Source organism: Poecilia mexicana, unplaced genomic scaffold (assembly GCF_051168715.1).
Source record: "Poecilia mexicana isolate PSO_F unplaced genomic scaffold, ASM5116871v1 scaffold_5, whole genome shotgun sequence".
NCBI classification, from domain to species: Eukaryota; Metazoa; Chordata; class Actinopteri; order Cyprinodontiformes; family Poeciliidae; genus Poecilia; species Poecilia mexicana.
Genome location: NW_028263374.1, coordinates 27,008,299 through 27,030,104, shown reverse-complemented (window position 1 = coordinate 27,030,104; position 21,806 = coordinate 27,008,299). Strand labels below are relative to the sequence as shown.

At 38.8% G+C, this 21,806-nt stretch overlaps 1 protein-coding gene across 1 annotated transcript; it reads right to left on the bottom strand.

Moving 5' to 3' along the window:
- Positions 1 to 3,122: 3,122 nt before the first annotated feature.
- On the bottom strand, positions 3,123 to 9,593 carry cyp24a1 (cytochrome P450, family 24, subfamily A, polypeptide 1). Its single transcript, XM_015005675.2, has 12 exons — positions 9,178 to 9,593; positions 8,866 to 9,056; positions 8,658 to 8,751; positions 8,477 to 8,570; positions 7,938 to 8,029; positions 7,454 to 7,565; positions 6,425 to 6,570; positions 5,455 to 5,621; positions 4,666 to 4,744; positions 4,211 to 4,408; positions 4,003 to 4,114; positions 3,123 to 3,540 (listed from the first exon to the last, which is right to left on the bottom strand). Exons 1-11 carry the CDS (start codon positions 9,433 to 9,435, stop codon positions 4,004 to 4,006), a joined length of 1,542 nt encoding a protein of 513 aa, XP_014861161.1. The 5' UTR covers positions 9,436 to 9,593; the 3' UTR covers positions 3,123 to 3,540; position 4,003.
- Positions 9,594 to 21,806: the final 12,213 nt, after the last annotated feature.

The window sequence follows — 21,806 nt, the reverse complement described above, 5'->3', positions numbered from 1 at the left end:
TACTTTACTTCCTCCTCATCCTAGAATTAAATATAAGCTGTAATCTGTAGCCTTAATTATTTCCTTTGCTACAAAGAGCTGACCTTATTTTGCTTTGACTCACTCTGTCTGCTTACATCACACACTTTACATGGAGGTGTTTGGATACGGTGTCTGTATTCATATAGCTCAACTCTTGAAATTACTTGGGCCTTTAAACTTTAAAATCCAGGGATTGACTGAATTCACCCTTTGTTTGTTTTTCTCTTTGCATTATAATTGATTATTTACATTCAGTAGATTTTGTACCAGATGTAGAGACATGACGTTTAAGCTCCTGAACTCATAACTCACTTTCTTAGCGAAAGGTCAGCTAACCAGGGTACCGAGAGAACAGACTGTGTTGTTTAGCTTATTTTTAAAGATTTTAGGATTAACTGAGTACAGTTAATCTGACCTTATAGTACCTCAGGACTAAGGGTAAAATATCAAGTATGGTTTAAAATGTGATGAAAACATAATAACATTTCTGTAGACAAAGTGCTGTACACATTACTCACAAACACACATTTATACAGAGGATTGGGAAGTTCTTTGAGGCCTTGGCAGAGGGCTCGGGTTCAATCTGCGTCAGGGAAAGAAGCGAGAATCTAAACCCACAACTTTCCAATTGCAAGACAATAGTTGGAACTCTTCTCGTTGAAACATGGTGACAATTTGGCCGTTCATTTGGTTCTGGTGAAACCTCTGGACTTTTAAAATGTTTTCTCACTATGTCTTATGTTCAGTTTCACCAACGTGAGAACCCCCAAGGCTCTCAAGGCCCACTTTAATGATTTAATCAATTAAAAAGTACATTTTCAAAGGACACAAAACAACATGTATTTTACAAGTGAATTATCTATGTTAATTATTTATTCCTCTTAGAAATACATCTGGAACAAATAACCCAGAGCTACAATTTCATGGAGGTATTCAGACAGTTTTTAGTAAAAAACTATGAAAATCAAAGGCAGTTTGCTTTTCATCATCAAGTTAGTTGAGTCCAAGCTGCAAGTGGCTGTGTTCGAAGATGTTAGCTGCAGTAAGGAGATGTCAACTACAGAAAAGAGGATGTTGTAGGTCTCTTTCTTTCTTAACTCCTCACTATATTATTTTGCAATATTATTTTTGTGATCATAACAAGGACTTTTCCTCTGATTACCTAGAATTTGCAGACATATAATGTAAATAATAAAGATAATTTTTGGTCAAACGTTTTACACCTTTTTTTCTGTTTTCATATCTTTTGAGAAATTTTCATATAATTTCCTTGTGGAAACAAACTTCTTTCTTGAAAGAAAACTAATTGTATAAGTAAATCAACCCAGAGTTTGCATAATTTTCAAATGAAATTATGATCCCTAATTATGATGATTAGTGATCATAATTCCCTCTTATTTCCCCTCAGACTGACAGAAAAAAAGTCTAATGTGAAAACTGTCACTTGTGTCTAGATGCTGAACTTCCTGAGAAACCATTGAGTTCACTGGAAAACTACATCTCAGCTTTATCCCTCTGATCACTGAATCCCTGCATGGTTCTGTTCTCCATCCACTGCTTTTCAAGCTGTTAACAGAATCAGAAATGAAGCCTAGGCGCAAATTCAAACTGGAAGACTCTTGCCTCACCTGCCTCATCAATCAGCACCTCCCTCTCATCAACCTGGACCTATCAGGGCTGGACCAAGCCTCGTCATGGCCAATCATCAACCAAGCTCCAGTTCATAAGGACCTTCATCCATGGCCTCCTCCGCTTACCAACTGCGATCAACCCACCTCCACCCCATCTCCACCTTCACATTCCCGGCTGCTCAGGCACCCATCCTTCTTCGACCTCCACCACCAGTACAGGCCCCGGGGCGACTACATTCCTATGCAGCATCAGGAATGTCCATCGAGTTTATCGCAGTTCCACCTCGACGTCCTCGGCTGGGGCCTGAATGCCAAAGAACTTTAATGTTTGCTTGTTAATAAACCTTTTAATCGCTTTCTTTCTCTATCTGAGCCTCTCCAGATTGAATCAGCTTTATTGGCCAAGAGTGGGTGTTAGACTTCAGTTTTCAAATTCCTTGTTTGTGCACACAATCGTGGCCCTGCAGATAATAGTGACATGAGATCAGAAGGTTATTGGATTGTCCTCCTGCTCCACCCATAATCTGTATGGGAGCTTGTTGCAGTAAAACCCTTCATCATCGTCTCCAACAAACCTTTTGACTGCTGGTGTCAGGTAAAGGTTACCACGATATCTAAAGCAGAAGTATCAGACTGGGACACAATAGCTTGACTACTGCCTTGCATTTGTATTATTTACTGTGAGTTTTATGTTTTTCATCCGAGTTATTTTTTTATCCTAAATTGCTGTAGATCCAGATTAATTGATTTTTTGCTTTCGTTGGTATATCTTGCTAATGCAGAGTTTTACCCAGTTTGTCCATCAAATCTGACCAAATTCTTTGATTCAGGAAGGTGTCAGAAACATTCTTCTAAGATTCTGGTCAAGTTGCTGCTGATTTGTTAGCTGCACTTTTCAGCCCATCATCACCCCACCAGCAGCGGCCTGAACTATTGATGCACAGCAGGAATGAGCAATGCACTCTTACCCTACAATGTGGATGAAATCAAGACTGATGCTGTGTTGTGGAAAGATGTAAAGAGACTCTTTGGGCATTCCTGTTAATCAGACCATTTTATGTGAACCTGAAAGATGATTGTAAAAAAAAATCTCAGTGAAGAAGCAGTTTCTGAAATTGTGACTTACTCCTGTTGAGTTTCTAATGAATAAAAGTCACTACTGCCAAAAACAAAACACTTTTTTTTCCTTTTTTATCCATCCTGACACTTGGTTCTTAACCACACCTAATCAAATATCCAGTAATAATCACACAACTGTTACTGATTGCTTTCATTGTCTTGCCATTCAGTACGTTTGTTCTGGGATAAATGATATTTATTTTTACTCACTACTGATTTGCTTCCTAATCTTGCCTGAAGGTTTTGATACTCAAATGCAAAACAGTAATCTCTTTATTTAGTTTCACCCTTGAAGCTGCTAAAACACCAAGATAATTTTACTTCAAATTACAAGTTTAAAAATCAAGAGTGTTTTGATATTTTTTAAATGGATTTATTTAGATGAATGAAATATGTACAATGTACAGAAATATAGGAGAGGCATACCTACACTAATATATACAAAAAATACACATTAGTGATGGCACTTATGTACATACATATATATTTATATATAAAGTTAAAAACAGGGAAAAGTATAAAGTAATCAGTATCTAAATGTCAGACATTTCAGGACAGCTGCCTTGATACAATATTCAGTCTGTAAATTACAACTGTTCTTTATGTCTTTAACATGTTTACATATTAGTTTTAAATAAGTTTGAGGTATTTATGGCACAAAATTACAAATATTTATGTCTTTATGTACACAGCAGCAATGCAGGGAGTCACTGGACCATCAGGAGTAAAATCTTTCTTTCATTACGTCCAGAGGAGAAGAGCATGAGGCCTAAAAAGAGAAATAAAAGGAAGGGATTATTGGCAAAATTAAAAAACATGTATTGTCCAGATTTTCTTTTCAGTTTTACACTGTAAAATTTGATCTGTATCATCCTTACAGATCTTTTAAGTACTAATTTTAATATCCTTTTTGCAATAAGTAAGCCAGTGAGGTCTTGATGTCAACACCTGGTGGCCAATAATAGGTACTGCACACTGAAGCAACCCTTCTGCAAAAATGAGGATTTTTTTCTGAGTACAGCAGCAGAAAATTAATATAATATTTTAAGCTCAAGAACTATTGACATATCTATTACTTTACATGTTTCCTTGTTAAGCTAAAGTTTTGACAATTCAACTTTCAGAAACAGGGCTGATCTTCCTGACTTCCCAATTGCTTTGTGAATTACACAACAGGGTCATTTCAATGAACTGGTACCACACATTGAAATGTAAACTTTTATCTTCTCACCTTATCTCCTGACAAAGGCCACTGGCAGTTCTCTGTTAGGAACCAAAAGTCCAGAATGAATCACATCAACGGGCTCATTGTCTGTTGCCACGATCTCGTAGTCTCTGACCAACTGCGATAAAGAAAAACAAAAATGCATCAAGGGCGGAAACTTTTTTTTAGAACAATCTGTGGCTGACTGGTTTAATGTTGCTGATGGAGACCATACCCAGCACATGGCCAGCTGCAGCTGCAGCTCCGCCAGCCGTCGACCGATGCACATCCTCTTCCCGATACCGAAAGGAACGTGAGCGAAGGGGTTGATGGTGCTGCTCTCCCGCAGCCAGCGCTCAGGTTTGAACTGCTTTCCATCATCAAAATATTCCTCATTGGATCCCAGTGCATGGCAGTTAATCATTAACACTGTCTGTAAACAGAGAACAATAAAAGTTAAGTTCCGGCTCTGGTTTTGTCACTATTTTAGAAACAAATCAATCGTGTACCTAGAGGTTGAGAGTAAGTGCCATGTGCCAATAGAGTGGCCTCTATGTGTGCCAGTTGTTCAGTCTAGATACAGACTGAACAAAATCTATTCAGATATTGTCTGGAACGTCCCAGACAAGTAAAATGTAAATGAGAAGGTAATCTACTCATATAAGGTGCACTGAGAAGTAAGCCACTTACTCCTTTGGGAATGGCATAATCTCCCAACACAGTGTCTTTGTCCAGGGTCCGGCTGGTGAACGGAACAGATGGCGACAACCTGTAAGAATTACAAAAACAAACAAACATTGGAACATGACTTATTGCATGTCACACAAGCTTAAGCTATTTAACAGAAGCCAGACATGCACAGTGCTTGTTGAGGTGAGAATAATCTGCTATCCGAGGTCATTTACATTCCCTGTGATGTGTGCACGGTGTTCGCCTTAAATAACCCGCCCCGGCTGCAACTCTTGTGACTGCATGAGAAGACGGGGGTAACGTGTGTGGAACAAAGGCAAAGGAAAAATATTTGAATGTGACCAAAGGACAAATTTAAGCCTGGTAGTCATGCCACCATCTGACTGCCAAAAACTTCCTTGAAGCTTGTTTTTGAGGCAGTCATGTGTGTAATTTCCTCCGTCCTAATCTCGGTGGTACTGGTGGGAATGGTAATGTCAGAAAGTCTGAGCATGTAAGCTGTAACGCTTTGGAAGGCGATCAAGCAACCAAACATCTGAACACAATATTACCTGTGTGAAGTTGTTAAAGTGCGTAAATCCAAATGACATTTTAAATGACTTCTGCTAATACAAACCTAAGTTGTATCAGTTTAATTAGTTTAAATGACTGGGTGCAGCCTGTAATAAGAGGGAGTGTGTGGAGTATGTAAACCACTGCAGGTACGAACACTGTGTTCCACCTTGATCTTTTATTATCTGCACTATGGACATCCCGCCCCCGGCCACTTGTGACGGTGCAGCGCTGTACCTCATAGACTCCTTCAAGCAGGCCTTGAGGTAGGGCATGCTCTTGATGTGCTCTCCACAGGGGTCTTGGTCTGGAGGCACCACATCTCTGATCTCCTGCAGCAGCCTCTTCTGAGCAGCAGGGTTACGTGACAGGTTGAAAATAACCCACAGCATGCTGTTGGCGGTCTGTACAAACAACAAGAGAGAACAAAATAAGGAGGGAAGAACAGAGCACTCGGAAAAGCAAGTAGCCAGAGCATTCCTCCGAGGACCGGAGGAATGTTTGTGGTTCCTCAAAGGCTCCTCACTTATTTCCCCTCTACATTTATTTTGCGCTTTGGAACGACAATAACTGCAGGAGCCGCTTGCGTAAGAGATTGAACTTATTTTCTTGTATGAAATAGGCATAAGTTGAAAACACCAAAGAAGCTTGCATCCTGCCAATTAATGTTAGCATGATACCCAAGATTAATGGAGGTTAAAAACAACAAAAAATTATGATAAAAACTTTTAAGCTCTTTTCTTTAGAAGATTAAAATAATCATTTGTATCATAAAATTGAAATAACTTGCGCTATTTGCTTAGCTCCTCCCAAAAGTGGGAGGTAAAAGGTCGACGAGTAATAGAACATATTTCTTTCAACTTTAAGTCTTCACTGGTATTTTCTTTCTTTCATATGTCTACAGTGACAAGCTGCTGTTGAACCACTATCTTCAATAAAAAAATAAATATATACAGATATATTTATACTAATTAAATTTTTTGTAATATTTCACTCTATAAAAATATATTTTCTACATATGTAGCTATCTTTTATTCAATTTAGTTTAAATTAAAGAATTAACTCTGTTTCACACAAGTGAAAACAAAAAACATCTGCTTCCTGTTCTAGATTTATTTTTTAAGTTGTTTTATGTTTTACACAAAAAAAATGTATTGGAGGTGGAAAAGTGTGAAAATACAGTATGTTTAACCATTTTGTGACTTACTGTTTCGACTCCTCCAATCTGCAGTTCGGTGATGGAGGCATACAGCTCCTTCTTGGAGAGGCGGCTTTGCTGCAGGATGTCATCGATTAAATCATCCGGATCTCTGTTGGCATTCCTCTCCAGTCTCTTGTCAATGTAGACTTTGGCTGAGCGAATACAAAGCAATCAATGTGTGAACACAAGAATACACAAAATGCTGTTCACACACAGGAGACGTCATTTCCAGACCTGTTTTTAGTCATCGGTGACAAATGATCACTGTTCCACTTTATTGGGGAAGTGAATGGAGAATTCAAAGTAATACTTGCTGAATGAAGACAGCTTTCTTTGATTTATTAGATACTGGAATTCAGTAAGTCTTGATGAATCTTGGTTTGTTGCAAACAATTAAAAATTTTGTTTGATAAGATACTTTTTGGTTATTTTTATCCTAAAGGACATTTGTTTAAGTGTGTGCTTTATTAACTGTTTGTCTCTCTCTTTTTTGCAACTACTGGAATATACAGTGTGGTTGGATATATTTTATGAATAGTTGCACTTTAAAATATATAGTTGTAGTTTCGTCTGTTAAACTAGAGAACACAAGGTCACAAAATATACAAATTGAAATGTTTGCAAGAATAAAATACTAAAAGAAGGATTGAAGTGAGCCTAAGACAGGTTTTAGGAAAATAGTTTTGCTTGCTTCGTACATCCTACAAAATTTAACCATCAGACACATCACTTAAGGTCTAGTTTATAGAAATATTTGGCATATTTCTTCATCCCAGGTCAGACGGTTTTCTACAATACTGAGCCGTTATTTACACAAAGTGCCAAGTCCACAAAACACCAAGACAGCCAGTTCAAATCAAACCTCCTGCCCTCCCACTTGCTTATTTTCCTATCTATCATCTGACTTCTGACTGGAAGTGAACTCAGAATGGCTGGTGTGTCACGCAGAAGAGGAGAATATTTCACCAAGTACGACAGCTTGATGAAATGAGAGCAATAGCTTGGACTGTGCTTGTGTGATTTATGTGTTTGTACCTGTGCTGAAAATACAGTCCCATGCCGCGGTGTGGTCCTGCCACGTTTTGGTGTTGAGCTTCTGGTGGAGCTCCACCGGTGTGATCATCATCTTACCAAAAGTCCTCATCATCTACACAGAACAGAAAAAGAGGAAGAAAGGGATCAGGAGTCGGATGTAGCTTTTTCATCCTCACTCAAAGCCTCTTACTCAGTCCTTTTTCAAGTTTATTTTTACTTATTCTTGAACCCATTTCCCTTATAAGACTCCCACTTACATATAATCTCTACACTGAATGATAGGGTAGGTTTGGTAATCAACCTCCTTGCAGACAGAGTTGAATTGCTTCAACTCTGTCTGCAGTCTAGCCTCCTGACACGAACCCGATGAACTGTGGTGTTTCTCAACTCTCCGGGAGAAAGTCAGCTGAAGAGCGACTCACAGATCATCACAAATATCATCTTCTAACCTTCAGAGGCACTGAGAGAGAAGGTTGATACTCACTGTTTTCACAGCTGTGATGAAGTTCATAGCTTCCTCGTTGACTTCGTCCTGCAGAAGACCAAATCGGTTGTCGTACAGGATCAGACAGATTGCTGAGGGGGAAAAATGAGCAAAGGTTTAGAATATCAACCAAATTTGGATGCAGTTAATTTGAAATGAAGTTCTGGATTTCATTTATGTTGTTATTATTAATTCCAAAGTATAATGTCTGTTTTAGATCTATTTCCCATGAAACCATCAGTCCCAACAGAATGATATAATTACTTTTTGAAGCAGACAATAAGAAGATATTTGAGAATATTTTCATTCGTTTTTTAAAAGTAAATCCAAACAGTCGCTGTTTAATCAGGTTATCGCATTTCTTCCTTTTTACTTTTATGATAGAGTAAATTGTGAATTTTGGAGCAGGATTAGATCACGGTTGGGTTCAAAATATTAAATTTTACATGCATTAAAAGAGATTTTAAATTATGTATGAACAAAAAGTTGTTTTTTTCTGCAGTCATAGTGAGTGTTAGAATAAAAATAACTTGACTTACTCTCAAACGACCATTTGTTCAGTTCGAAGTACAAGTCTTCAATCTTCCCGTTGTTGCTTACTTTTCCAATCCTGTCAACGAAGTCCATCAGCACCTGTTTCCAAAAACAAAAAACGCCAAACCCATCAGTGGATGATCGCAGAAACTTTGGCATAAACTCAGCCCTGGTCTGTAGTCCCACCTGATTTATTTTGCCATCAAGCTTCACCACCTCTGTCGGCTTCATGAGTTTCTGCTGAAACGCGCTCCTGACTCTCTGCCAGTCCTTCCCCTCCCTGCGAAGCAACAACAGAGCGCTTTCAGCGTGTGCGCTCCTGCTTCAAACTGCGCGCTGTGCAGGCGGAGATGATTTCAGGGAACAACAGATGATGGGTCGAAGGTCTACTTACAGAATGAGGAGTCCGTACGCTTCGTTTCTCAGGTCTCTGTATGCTTTCCAGGGTTTGATCTCCAGCCTCTGGGGGTAATTACTCTCCTTTCTGTAGAGCGCCTCCAACAAGCAAGGAGCGCCAATATGCACCGACTCAAAGGATCCCAGCTTGGTCCGGAAGATCTTCCCGAATTTCTTATGATAATCAATCTGAAAATAAGAAAATAGTCATTGAAATGATTATAAACGGGTAGATAAAATAGGAAAAATACTGACTCTCATCAATGAAAAAAATAATACTTTAAAGAATGTTATATAAAAAATACTCTACCAGAGCTTCATGTTGTCTGATCAGGCCTCCTTTTAGAAGGAGCTCCACCAGACTGCCGACCAGGGGCCAGTTGGTTGGCCCCGGGATCGCGTCCAAACTCCGCGCCTTCAAGGCAGCGTGTGGGCACCGCGCAGCCTCCACAGCATCCTTCTCTTCCAGGACGCACACGGAGGATGTGGGCTTGAAGTGCTGCAGCCCCACAGACTTCTTCCTCAGCAGCTCAACAATCTGAGGAACTTTTTGGATCTGCGCCCTCATCCTGAATCTTTGGCTGATGGCAAATTGCCGTTTTTCTGTCGCAAGCTTTCTAAGAGGGAGCTGTCTTTTTCTTAGAAGTGTCACACCTTGCAGCAATATATATACTCTGAGTGTGTTTATTCCTGCCGCGCACCGAACCAATCAGGGAAAGGTCCTCCATGGTGTGGCTGTCGAGCCCACCATTCATTTATGGATCCACGTTGAAGAGGATCGTATGACCCCAGATAGACCGTGGAAATGCCCGCACCCCTCCTCTCCTTGAAAATAAACAGCTGCGGAGGTGAGGCGGTTCGCTTGAACCGGGTCTCCCAGCGATAAACCGAAACTCTGGCAAAGCAAATACTACTGCCACACTTCTGCGCCTGGAAAATATTTAACCTACTGGAAATTACACGTTTGCTTTGAGTCGATTTTAATTAGCTCTGATTGGCTCAAAGAGTTTCTAATTGCAGAGTTCTTCCAGTTGAGAACCATTTGTTGTGAATGTAAGATTTTGTACATTTTCCATTTCGTTTATTTATTTATTTATTTATTTATTTATTTATTTATTTATTTATTTACCAAAAAGCAAAAAGTGACGGAAAGATGCTTGGTGTAAAGCTGCAACATTAAATCCACCGATTAAATTGGTGCAATTATTCGTTAAATTTTATTTTGAAATTCCCACAAGATGACTAGTATATGTGTGAGGGAATCACGCTCTCTTATCCGTCACATGCTTCTACCTTAGTGTGTATTTAAGCCCTTGTCATCCCAACTAATATCTAAGTTAATCAAAAAATTAAACCTGGACTTTCATTCTTGTTTTTATGCAAGCATTTACATAATTTTCTTTAAGTAAAGTGCATTGACCTTCAAGAAAAGTCCTATCAGAGATAACTTGATGCTGCCCTCTGACAGCTGGCATAATTTAACGGAGCCTCATGTTGTTACCCTGTAAAAGTGATCACTCACAGACTCTCAAGTGGCATCAGAATAACCTTGAACTCGATGTTTTTCAGCACTATTCATGTGTAACACACACACACACACACACACACACACACACACACATTATTCACCCCTCCCATAGAACAAGAGTAAAAAAAACAAAAACCAACCCACGTACCCATTAATGCACAAAATGTTCCTTTGCTCTCCTCTCAAATTCAAAGCACACTACTCAATATTGTGTTACATGATTTGGAGCAGCTTTAGTAGTTTGTATCTTGTTTCAGTTTATGTTCAAAATACATAACTCATCTGTTTTGATGATCACAAGAGCCGTAGTTCAAAAAGTTGAGAAATAACACTTTGATGGGAAGATCAATACCACTCGAAAAATGCAGCAGTTGGGTTGGAAAACATGGGGGGGACAAGCCTGTATCCCTACATACAGAACAAAATCTTTCCACACATTTCTGGTATTTACTCAAGCAACTGAAGGACCCGGATAGCACTGCAACACTGCACAGCCGTCTTCCCGCTGAGATCAACAGCAATCAGGTGCTACATCCACTCCAAAAGCAGAGTGGCAAAAATTAAACATGCCAACCTAATGAATTTAGACTATTTTCTAATTGCAGCATTTATTTAAGTTCTGCTATAATCACGATGAAGGTAGTGAAGGCTTTTATGATTCCTTCTGTAGCTTTCAGCAGTGCAAGCCACAAACTGTTTAGTGCTCAACTTGCTGCTTGTACTCTACGTTTTCAGTCTAATTTGAAAAAGGAAATGTTGCAATTAATCATGAAAGATGACAGGAAAGACACAAACCACCAGAAAGAGTCTTATTGTAACGTTTTAGGTTGCATAAAAAACATCACACAACCAGTACTGTTCGCTCGAATGCTTGAATTCTGTGGTAGGGTTTTCTTTGCTGTAATTCATTTGATCCTTGTTAGGTTAGGTGTGTTCTCTTTGCCTTCAGAAGTCAGATTTTTGAGGTTTCCAGTCGGATATATGACAAGAACATCCAGTAAAGTGGTTTAAGTCTCGGATCAGCCCAGATTTCAATATCCAATATGGCTTTTAACACACAACAAACATTCCTAGAGTTTTTAGCATTTCTTAGCACTTCTTCCTTTATTTGTAACAAGGAAAACTTCCTTTAGTGTTTGAACACTTAATATAATCTTGAATTGTGGTTCAGTGTTCATTGCTGTAAGATATCAAGCTGAATGTAGATCTCAGTTCTTGTTTTATTTGAATAATTTATCTCCCCTTCTGCTTCATGTTTCATTTGTGTTTTTTTATTATCCAAGGATTTTAATTTATTTGGTTGTACTGATTAATTTTCCTTATCCTTCATCTTACTCCACTATATCTTTCCATATTTGTGCCCACCCACATTTGTATAATAGTGCCTCGGTTTATTCAGGCTGTTGTCAGTTCCTCTATAATGCTTCTATTTTGTTGCCTTCCAGTGCTTCGTTTCCACTGAGATTGTTTCTGCCGCCAGTTAGACTCTCACTGGGCAGCCAGAGTTAAACCCAATCACCTAACGCACGAGTATGTCTCGTGTTTATTGCAAGCAGTGACGTCTTGTGTCTCTCAATCAATGAACTGTGTTCTGTGACACCAGTAGCTCCACCCTAAACATATCATACCATTGTCCTATGGATTTATAGCAACTGAAGGGGACCTAGGAATGGTGTATGGTCGGTTGTTTGGATGGTTTTTGCAATGAAAACAAAATAGTTTACCAAACTGCACCAGTCCGCACCGTATAGCTCAGAGGAAGCAAGGCAGAAGTTTTTTTTTTTGTTTTTTTTTACCAGTTTGTCTCCTGTTACACTCTCTAGTTTGCTTTTGTGTCTGACGACTTCACACAACATGACATATGCAGTAATTTTTATTTTATTTTTTTTATTTTGTGGTGTGATTTAAAAAATGTTAAGAATTTATGAGCTACTACTTTTATGAGTCAGTTATTTTTTACCTCCTTAACTCTCATGACGGCACCGTCCTCATGAACCCATTGACCTACATGTAAGTGTATTAAGGGTGACAATCCTTAATACACTTGTGGTAATGAAAAGTAAGCTATTTTATATAACTTATAACTTAATGTTCTTCACAAAATGCTAAAATAAGTTTATCTAGATGCATCTATAAATGCATAAAAAAATTTAAATTTGAATTTTGAAATGGTTAGAGTTGGAATCTGCCAAAGTTGCACATCGATTCTGTTCATGACCTTTATGGATAGAATTTTAAGGGTGGACCAAGGTGTTGATGGGATCCATTTTGGTGTCTCAGGATTGGATGATGTTCTAACTTTTCTCTGGAGCAGTTCGCAGACCAAGCGTGCAGCTGCCAGGATGAAAATCAGCACCTCAAAATTAGAGACTTTGGTGTTGAGCCAGAAAAGAGTAGAAGTCTTATGCTTCATTTCCAAAGTCCACAGAAGCAGCTTCTTTTTTAAAGGTTTGGTTGGCTCTAGTGGCCTTTATTTGAAAGTAGTTCGACAGGAAACAAGGTAATCAGAGAGGAGGAAGACATACAGCAAATGTCACCAGGCTGGGAATCAAACCTGCAACTACCACCACAAAGACTAAGGCCTCAATACCTGGGTTGTGTGTCGCCCTTGCGCCGCCACAGCACCACCAGAAGCAGCTTCTTTTCCCTTAAAGAAAACATTTGTTCATTGAGCCCCAACCACAAGATTGCATTGATAAGAGCATTCATTCACTCAGGTCATGGAGAGATAAGGTGTATCCCAGCATTCTTTGGAAGAAAGGGTGATTCATTCTGCGACAGACAAACAATCCTAAATGCTTACTCATAAACAAATAAGTTAAAACTACCAATTAACATAACACTCATTTTTGGCCTATGAGCAAATATCTATGTATTTTGAAGACACCCACTGTTAGAATATAAATATAAAACACAAAAATGGAGTCAAACCAACCACCCTACAGACTCAATTAAAAACATGCAAATTTAACATTTTACAATAGTGAATGCATAGTAAATATACTGAATTTCTTTACAAAAGTCAACCTGCACATTCTAGGCTAGATCATCTCGCATCAGTTTTTCCATTTACCGAAATCTTCACTTTCTTTCACGGACTTTTTTAGACGTTTTAGCGCAACGAGTATTGGCAGTGCTGCAGAGAGGTAGTGCAAATCGATTTGGACATAAAACAGAAAACACGTTTTCACATGATGTTCTTTGTAGGCAAACAGGACTGTGCAACAACATCCTCCATGACCTTAAATACAATGAAAGACTAAAGGTTTTATTGCGATATATTTATGTTGGTTGTCCATTAGTCCCAATAATCATTAAAGAGAGAACACAAGATCCAGTTATAATCGAACAATTTTGGCGTTCAGACTCTTTAATCTATTCATAAATCTTAAACTACATGTACTAGACCAGACCATCTCCAATTAGTTTTTCAGTGATCCAAATCTTGAATTTCATTTAATGCCTTTTGTAGAAGTTTCAGCACAATGAGTTTTGGCAATGCTGCAGAGAGGCGGTGAATGTAAGAGAGAAAACATGTTTTCACATGATGTTCTTTGTAGGCAAACAGAACTACGCAACAACGGCCTCAGTGACCTTTAATAAAAGAGAAAGATTAAAGGTTTTACTGTGATATATTTATGTTGGTTGTCTGTTTGCCACAATCATTTTATGGAAAAACAAGATCCAGCTATAAACTGATCATTTCGGTGATTAGATTACTAATATTAAATCTATTAGTATGGGATATTTAGGAATAGTTCTTTATTTTGATTTCCTTCCTTGTTTAGCAAGAGAAATGAACCGCCAGTTCCCGCTTACAGTCTTTGTGTTGGGTTTTATTTTTTTTATCTATTAATTAAACCCTATATAAGTATTGAAATATCCAAACAGACTATCTGTAGCTGCAACTTTACAGCCTCAGGAAGGAAATAAGCAGAAGGTTTCAGGCTTGCACAAGCAAATAAATTTATCAAATTACCCAACCCAGCTCACCATTTTCAGTCTTTCTCGTCAGTTTTTTTTGGATGATGGTACTTGCCATATAATCTTTTTCTTGCAGGACTCTGACTTGTCCAGGAACAGCTGGAGAAAGGCACCAGCTCCTTCACAACTCTGCATGGACAAGTGTGTATAGACAATGGATGGATGACTGACTTTTTATACTTATCAGCAAATGAGAGCATAAATAAATAAATAAAAAAATTACAGAAAAGAAATTTCTATTTTTAAGCTGTATTTGAGAAAAAGATTACTTTATTCTCCGACTTTTGCATATTTAAGATAGAGACTGCAATATTACATTCATAGCAGCTACATGAATTAATTTGCTCCGTGAGAAATCAATAAAGCTTCTAATAAGGACAATTGGCTTTGTGTTCATGAGAGTACAAGCATGTGGTGAAGATGTGACGTGGGACAACAGCATTGAGGTGTTTTTTTTTTTATTTCCCTGCAGGAGACATCCTCCTTGCCTTGTGCAAGTCACTCTGTACACAGATGTACACCGAAAAGAACAGGACAAGAAGGGAAAACAAGCATGTGCAGATGCCAGCTGCAAGGCTGAAATCAAACCATAACAAGATAACTTGTACAAAAATATTGAAATTATATAACCAAGTAATGATGTTTTCCAAAACACTTTTCTTCTCCCTCACTGGTTTCCTGCTCCCTTTTACAGGATAGAGTGGGTGCAGTAAAATGAGAGAGATAAAACTGAACGTGGGGAAAAATGAATAGCTTCTTCTAGGCTACGGTGTGAGTGTGAGCACTTTTATTTGCTTGTTTTAATTTACCTAAACATTGTTCTGGGTCACTTTTGTTCAACTCCTTTTGTTTTGTGCCACATTCCATATTATATTGTTCATTAATATCAGGTAATAATGAACATAAAATAAATAGACCATCACAGTTAACATATTAAAAGTTTTAAGGTTTTGGTTTTAAAATGGTATAAAATTATGTAAAATTTCATTCACAACAGTGTTGAGTGCTAAGAATCTTTGGATTTTGTCGACATGAAGTACATGATGGTGATGGAAGGACAGAATGTTGGAGTTCTGCTCTACCTGTTTTGTTTCCTACCAAAATGCTGTTTATCAAATTTAGTGGTGAATTCCACAGGTGGATTTATCCTGCAGGGACTTTTTCAGTGAACACACTGAACCAGACTTTTGTGTGAAATTCCAAGTAAAATCAGCTGCGAGCAACATGGGCCCAATAATGCTTTCACCTTGGTTCTGGTAGAGTATACCTACGGTAACCTTGATTTGTGACCCACAGACCAGCCAGTCTCTTAATATTGATTACTGTAGGGGTCAATTGTGTGTCTTTCTTAAATTGAGATAAATAAGTTCAGACACCTCTCAAATTTCCCAATCAGCCATAGATTCAATGCATGTACCAGACAAATATTATGACCCAAAGTTGTACATTTCCACACAGACTGTTAGGTCAGTGAGTTCAGCAATTGGGTTTAAAGTAGAGGCTCTGTTGTTCATGGGGGTCCAGGCACATGCAAAGAAAAAACACAGCCATGCACGCTCACAAAGCTGAACATTCATTCGTGAAAAACACCAACACATGCATGTGCGTGGCAACAGACCACTGTGTTCTCAGAAACATATAATACGGAGGCCACAGAAGAAAGAGATTAGCTGGAATCCATTGTGTGGATGAAAACACAATGTACAGTTAGATCAGCCTGGGCTGTTGTAACGCCACTGACCCAGAATGTGAGGTGGCCCCTTCCTCAAAGCCCCCCCTTACACAGAGACTGGAAAATATTTTTAATAGACCAATGGTGAAATAATTCAGAGTACCTCCCCACCACATCCTCCAGCCTCTACGTGTTGAGCCTCTTTCTAAACCGACTTGCTGTGAAAGAATGAATCCTTCACAGGCTTTCCTAAATAATAGTAATAAAAAAACATTCAATTATGTTTTCATTCTTTTCACAAATTCTGTCAAATAAAAACTCTAACTCTTGGCAATTGAAAAATGAACAGAAAAACAATCCTATTGCAGCTGTTGTCTGGATGTTTCATCACAGAAGTGAATAGATTATTGGCTTTGTCCACAAAGTAGGTCGTTTCAGGCCAGAGCTGCAAGGAAGGATACATCCGTGAACCTGTTGGCCTCTCCTTATAGACTGAGACGTCTGCTCCTGTGGAAGGGAAGACAAGCTCTAAATCTGGGGCAGGATTCCCTGAATGGCTTCCCGTGTCTTCTCTGACATAATGAAGTCAAAGTGATACAATAACAGACGGAAAAAGGGTAAAGCTGATACCAGATCTGAGGTTTACAGTTCAAATATTAATATTGAAAAACAATGCCATATGCTGAGTCAAAATCTACTATCATTTCCTGGCTAAATGTTTCAGTAAACAGGTGCGTCTTGTCGTGGTGTTGCTATAGCATAAATTTTAATGACATGTAGTTGCATCAGAGGTAACCAGGGCAATCTTCTGCTCCAGATAGAGGTCATGGAGAGCATGCACTTGAGAGAACCATGTGACCCCTGAGAACAAAACGTCCTGGGAAACAGTACACTAGAATCTGACTCCACGTTCAAGAACTGGGACGTTCTTGGATTGCAAAAGTACAAAATCTTACCAAGTATTTTTGGTCTACTCCCTAGTTCCAATATTTTTGTACAACTGAATTAAGACAAAACTAACAAGTAACTTTTCAGCAAGATGTAGGACCTTGTTTTAAATTGAAGAAAAAGTACTAGTTCCACTGAAAAGTTTTTTTCACTTATACCTTGGGAAAATGTCATGCAATAATGTGAAATAATTTGCCAGTAGAACTAGCAGCTTACTAAGAACTAAGAACTGAGTTAAGCATTGGCAGAGGTGATTAAATCTGAAGACGAATAGATCTGAGAACAATCACAACATTATTTACCTGTTCATCCATGCAAGGTCGCAGAGGTCGACTTGTGCCTATCTCCAGCAGTCTGTGATGGCCTGTCCAGGATGTAACCTGCTAATATGATGCACCCTGGACAGGACAGTCTCCACCATTCTCTTAAGACTTTTGACCTCCAAAAGGGGGATGCCCAGGGAACATCTTCGTCAGATGCCTGAACTACCTCTGTCAAATGCTTTCAGTGCAGAGAAGCAGCAGATCTATTCTGACTTCACCCAGATGATGGAGATTTGTAAGGCTGAATGAAGCCGATGAAATTCATTTCAGCTGCCTACGTCTAAGAGCTTGTGATTATCCATATCTCCTGCACATAGGAGGCAGAGGTCCAGATTAGCACTGAGGTATGGAAGTAAGTGACTGTCAGAAATGAGAAATGATTAATAATGTAATTAGAGAATGGAACTTCCTGTTGGAGGCAATGAAAGACTTTCAGAGAAGATGAGTTTTGTCCACATGGCCTGAGTTTGAAAGGTGGTGGTGAATGGGAGTTGGTTTGAGAGAAAAATCTGTCATCTGCCTCAAGCTAGGTTTATTGTTTTGGCATTGAATTGGGTGCAAGGGGCCAAGTCCCAATCGTACTCCTTCACTGCCCCTTGCAACTCCTTGTTGTGCACCTGCAAATTTTTGCAGCGCCAGCTTTTAATTAAAATGGTGTTCTTGCAGAATAGGTTCTGCAAGGACACCTGAACAGTCTGTTAAGCTGCTCTGAATTGTTGTAAAAATGCAACCATAAAAGCTACCACATACTGTACATATGTGTGACCTGTGCAGACTCTATGAACAATGTCCATGAACAGTTAAGATTTCATAGTCTGGTGTACCAATTACCTAAATTTATCTTGACAAATTCCTCCTTTTCCTACAATCCACTACACCTACAAAGAGTTCTTCTCCACCAGGGCAACAACCGAACAAGTGGCAGTTGGCCATCTGGCTGATGTGCGACCTTGTGACTGATTCCCCTGACTCTCAGCCTTATCAGCTTGGTGAATATCTTTTCTTGCCGAGTAGTTTACTGAATTTATCTTTGTGCAGATGTGTTTGGTGGACATCCACTCTGAGTCTGCAGTGAGTCTACGTTGAGAACACACGTACCTCTGCGGAATGAAGTACGGCCAAGTAAGTTGGAGATTTAACTCAGATTTGAACCTAGCTTCACTCAGCCTTCAGGGAGTCTGCTCCTCTTTCTGCTTCTACTGATTGGGCTTAATAAATTGCTGCTGCCAGTAACACATAGTAGTGCGAAAAAGTGAGAAAAACCAAACTTACACACTCGTGATTGATGAACTAGTAAATCAGGATCATTGATTTAATAGTTCAGTTTACTAGTCATAGGAGCAGTGCTCTATGACTGTAGATTAAGTCCTGAACAACCTCTTCATCTTTTGCTCAGCTGTGGTATTCTTCATCACCGTCTGCAAATATGAGTACAATATAAAAGTTCTCGGTCACTGGCCATCCAAAGTACCTCTGCAACTCTGTCAGGATAAAGCTACTCAGTTTCAGTAACAGATCAAGAATTACTCTTCTCCTTTTGGAAGAGTAAATCAACAAACACTTTAGGTCTTAAATTATTTTGAAAGAACATGAGAGTTGGTGGAATAATGAGTTTATTTTTTTCAAAAGTTCACAGGCATGCATTCCTGAGGATACAGGTGGTTTTGGCACCAGTACGTTTTCTGTCTAAATGAGTATCCAGTGGCACAGCTAGCTCAACTTTATCTGATATATGAAGGTTTTGGGAAATGTTGGGTAACAATTTATTTGAAGGGAGTTGAATAAGACTGTCATGACACTTTCATAAACATGACATAACACCTGTCATGAACATGAATAAGCCTTCATGAATATTTATGACTGTTGTCATAAAGCATCATTCGGTAAATTATGACACTTTTAATACAAAGTTGACATTATTCAAAATGTCTTTGTTATGACAACTTGACATTAACCAATAAATCATTACTGTTTAAACTTTACCTTTAATAACATAAAGTTACCTAATTTTTAAAGTGCAATCAGTAATACTTTTATAACAAATTTATATCAGTATTAAATATTCATGAAGGCTTATTCATGTTCATGACAGGTGTTATGTCATGTTTATGACAGTGTCATGTCAGTCTTATTCAACCCCCTTCAAATAAAGTGTTACCAAATGTTGTTTTCATGCTTATTTCATCAATATATTGCAAGAGGACGTTCTTTACATTCTCCAGTGGTGAGGCGCCAGGGTTGAGAGTCCAGAAGTCTGATGAGCCAACAACTACAAAAATAGATTCACTGAATTGCTTACCAGATTAAATCATTATCAACGAACAGTGGTAAGAGATTTAGCTTTCAGACCTACGTTAGTTGCTGTTGTCATTTTCCAAATTCCAACAAAGAGTTGATAAAGCAAGAAAAACCACAATGCCTGGGGAAACACTCCCCAGTCTCACATTTCTGAAAATGTTGAATACATAGCTGAATATTTCGTAAAAAAAATAATAATAATAAAAAAATATCTGTTGATATTTTGCCTTTGGCAGCTTTTATCATAACAAGGTAAAGTTTATTGTCATTTTGTAAAGACTTGATTGTGCAACTCAAAACAAGATAAGAGGAACTAGTCAGACTGAAGGTAGTTTAATCCGACTAAAACCAACTCAAATCCTAGAAATGTGCTGTTTGTACTACAATGGCACCTCATATTGCAGCCTAAGTACTACACTGTCTTTGATTTTTTTATATATAATTCAGTTGTGTAAATGTTTTATAAAGTGTTGTTTGTGAAACAGTGGCCTTCTGCAGGAGGGCCCTTCGTTATCAGGGAACTGTGTGGGAGATGTTGTGAAGCTTCAGCTATGATGTTTTTTGAACTTTGTAAGCCACAGGTGTCAAACTCCAGTCCTGAAGGGCCACTGCCCTGCAACATTTAGATGTGACGCTGCTGCACCTCACCTGCATAGAATAATTAGGTCATTAGCACAGCTCTGGAGAACTGATCTACACAAGGAGGAGGTAATAAAGTCATTTCATTCCAGTGTTTTATACCTGTGGAACATCTAAACACTGCAGGACAGCGGTCCTTGAGGACTGGAGTTTGACACACCTGTTGTAACCTATTATTATCTACCAAGCAAAGTGGAAGAGCTGCTACTTCTCAGCAGGATGAACAACAGGTCCTGCTGCTGGCATAGGAAACCTGGCTCAGTGAATCCAGTCCTAACACTTGTTTTCATTTGCCAGTCTTTCATTTCAGCAATGCAAATCGAGTGATGGACCTCATAGGAATAAAACAGGTATTGGAATTTGCTTTTGTGTCAACAGAGTTAGGATGTTTGGATTGTCAACCAGCAAAGCCATAAATATTGAGCTGAATAGAGCAGTGTTTCTCGATCCTGATCCTAATGGCATTCTGCTCAGCACGTTTTAGGAGTTTCTCTCCTGCTTCAATTGATGTCTGATTAACAGGATTTTGCTGAATTGCAATCAACTGAATCATGTGAGTTAAAGAAGGGAACTATCTGAAAAATGCAGAGCAGTGTGCCTTGAGGACCACGGATGGGGAACACTGGAATTTAGGGTTAGGGCCAGTGACTCATATGTCCTTAATCAGTGTTTCTCATTTCTGGTCCTCAGGGTCTACTGCCCTGCATGTCTTCCCTTCTGCCACACACCAGAGTGTGTGGCAGAAGGGAAACACTGTTTATCACACAGATGCCTGTGTGATAAACAGGCGTCTGTAGGACTTGATGGCATGGAGAGGAGGTCATGCAATCATCTGAATCAGGTGTTCTGGAACACAGACACATTTAAAACATGCAGGGCAGTTGGTACCTGAGGACACGCTGTCCTAAACGCTCCACTTGTGATGTTAATGACCGTTTTAGTGTGATTGTTCTGACTACAATTTATAAACCTGCTACTTCAGCATTTAAATGAGAGATGAAATTTCTCAGCCAAAAACTCCTCAGCCTCAGTAAAATTTGAAGCAGGTTCTGGAGTTTCTCAATCATCACCAACGTCACCAACAACAATCTCAACCAACACATCCACTTACGGACTTTGGTTTTAAAGTCAAGGTTCAGGATGTTTTTAGTTAACTTTGGTTGACAAACACAGAACAAGTGATCACTATAGAACTAACTGAAGATTTTTTTTTTACCTTTCTTTACTAGTAAAGGAAAAGTGGGTATTGCCGATGGACTGATGGATTGATCGATCAATTGTAAAAATGTGTATCTTGAATGCACTATTAAAAGCACATCTGCTGGGAAATGCTCCATTTTGGTTGGAGGTACTATTCCACAGTAATGTTGTGTTGATCCATCTTAAATGCTGTCCAGCATTTTGAACTGGTTAAATCCAGCATTCAGTTGTATTTGGGCTTTGACTGATTTTCTCCTGTACCACTGATGGTTAGGTTCAGCTTAACATTATTTTAGGTTGGTAATTCAGTCAGTTTCAGAGCAAGTCATGTACCTTATTACAATAAA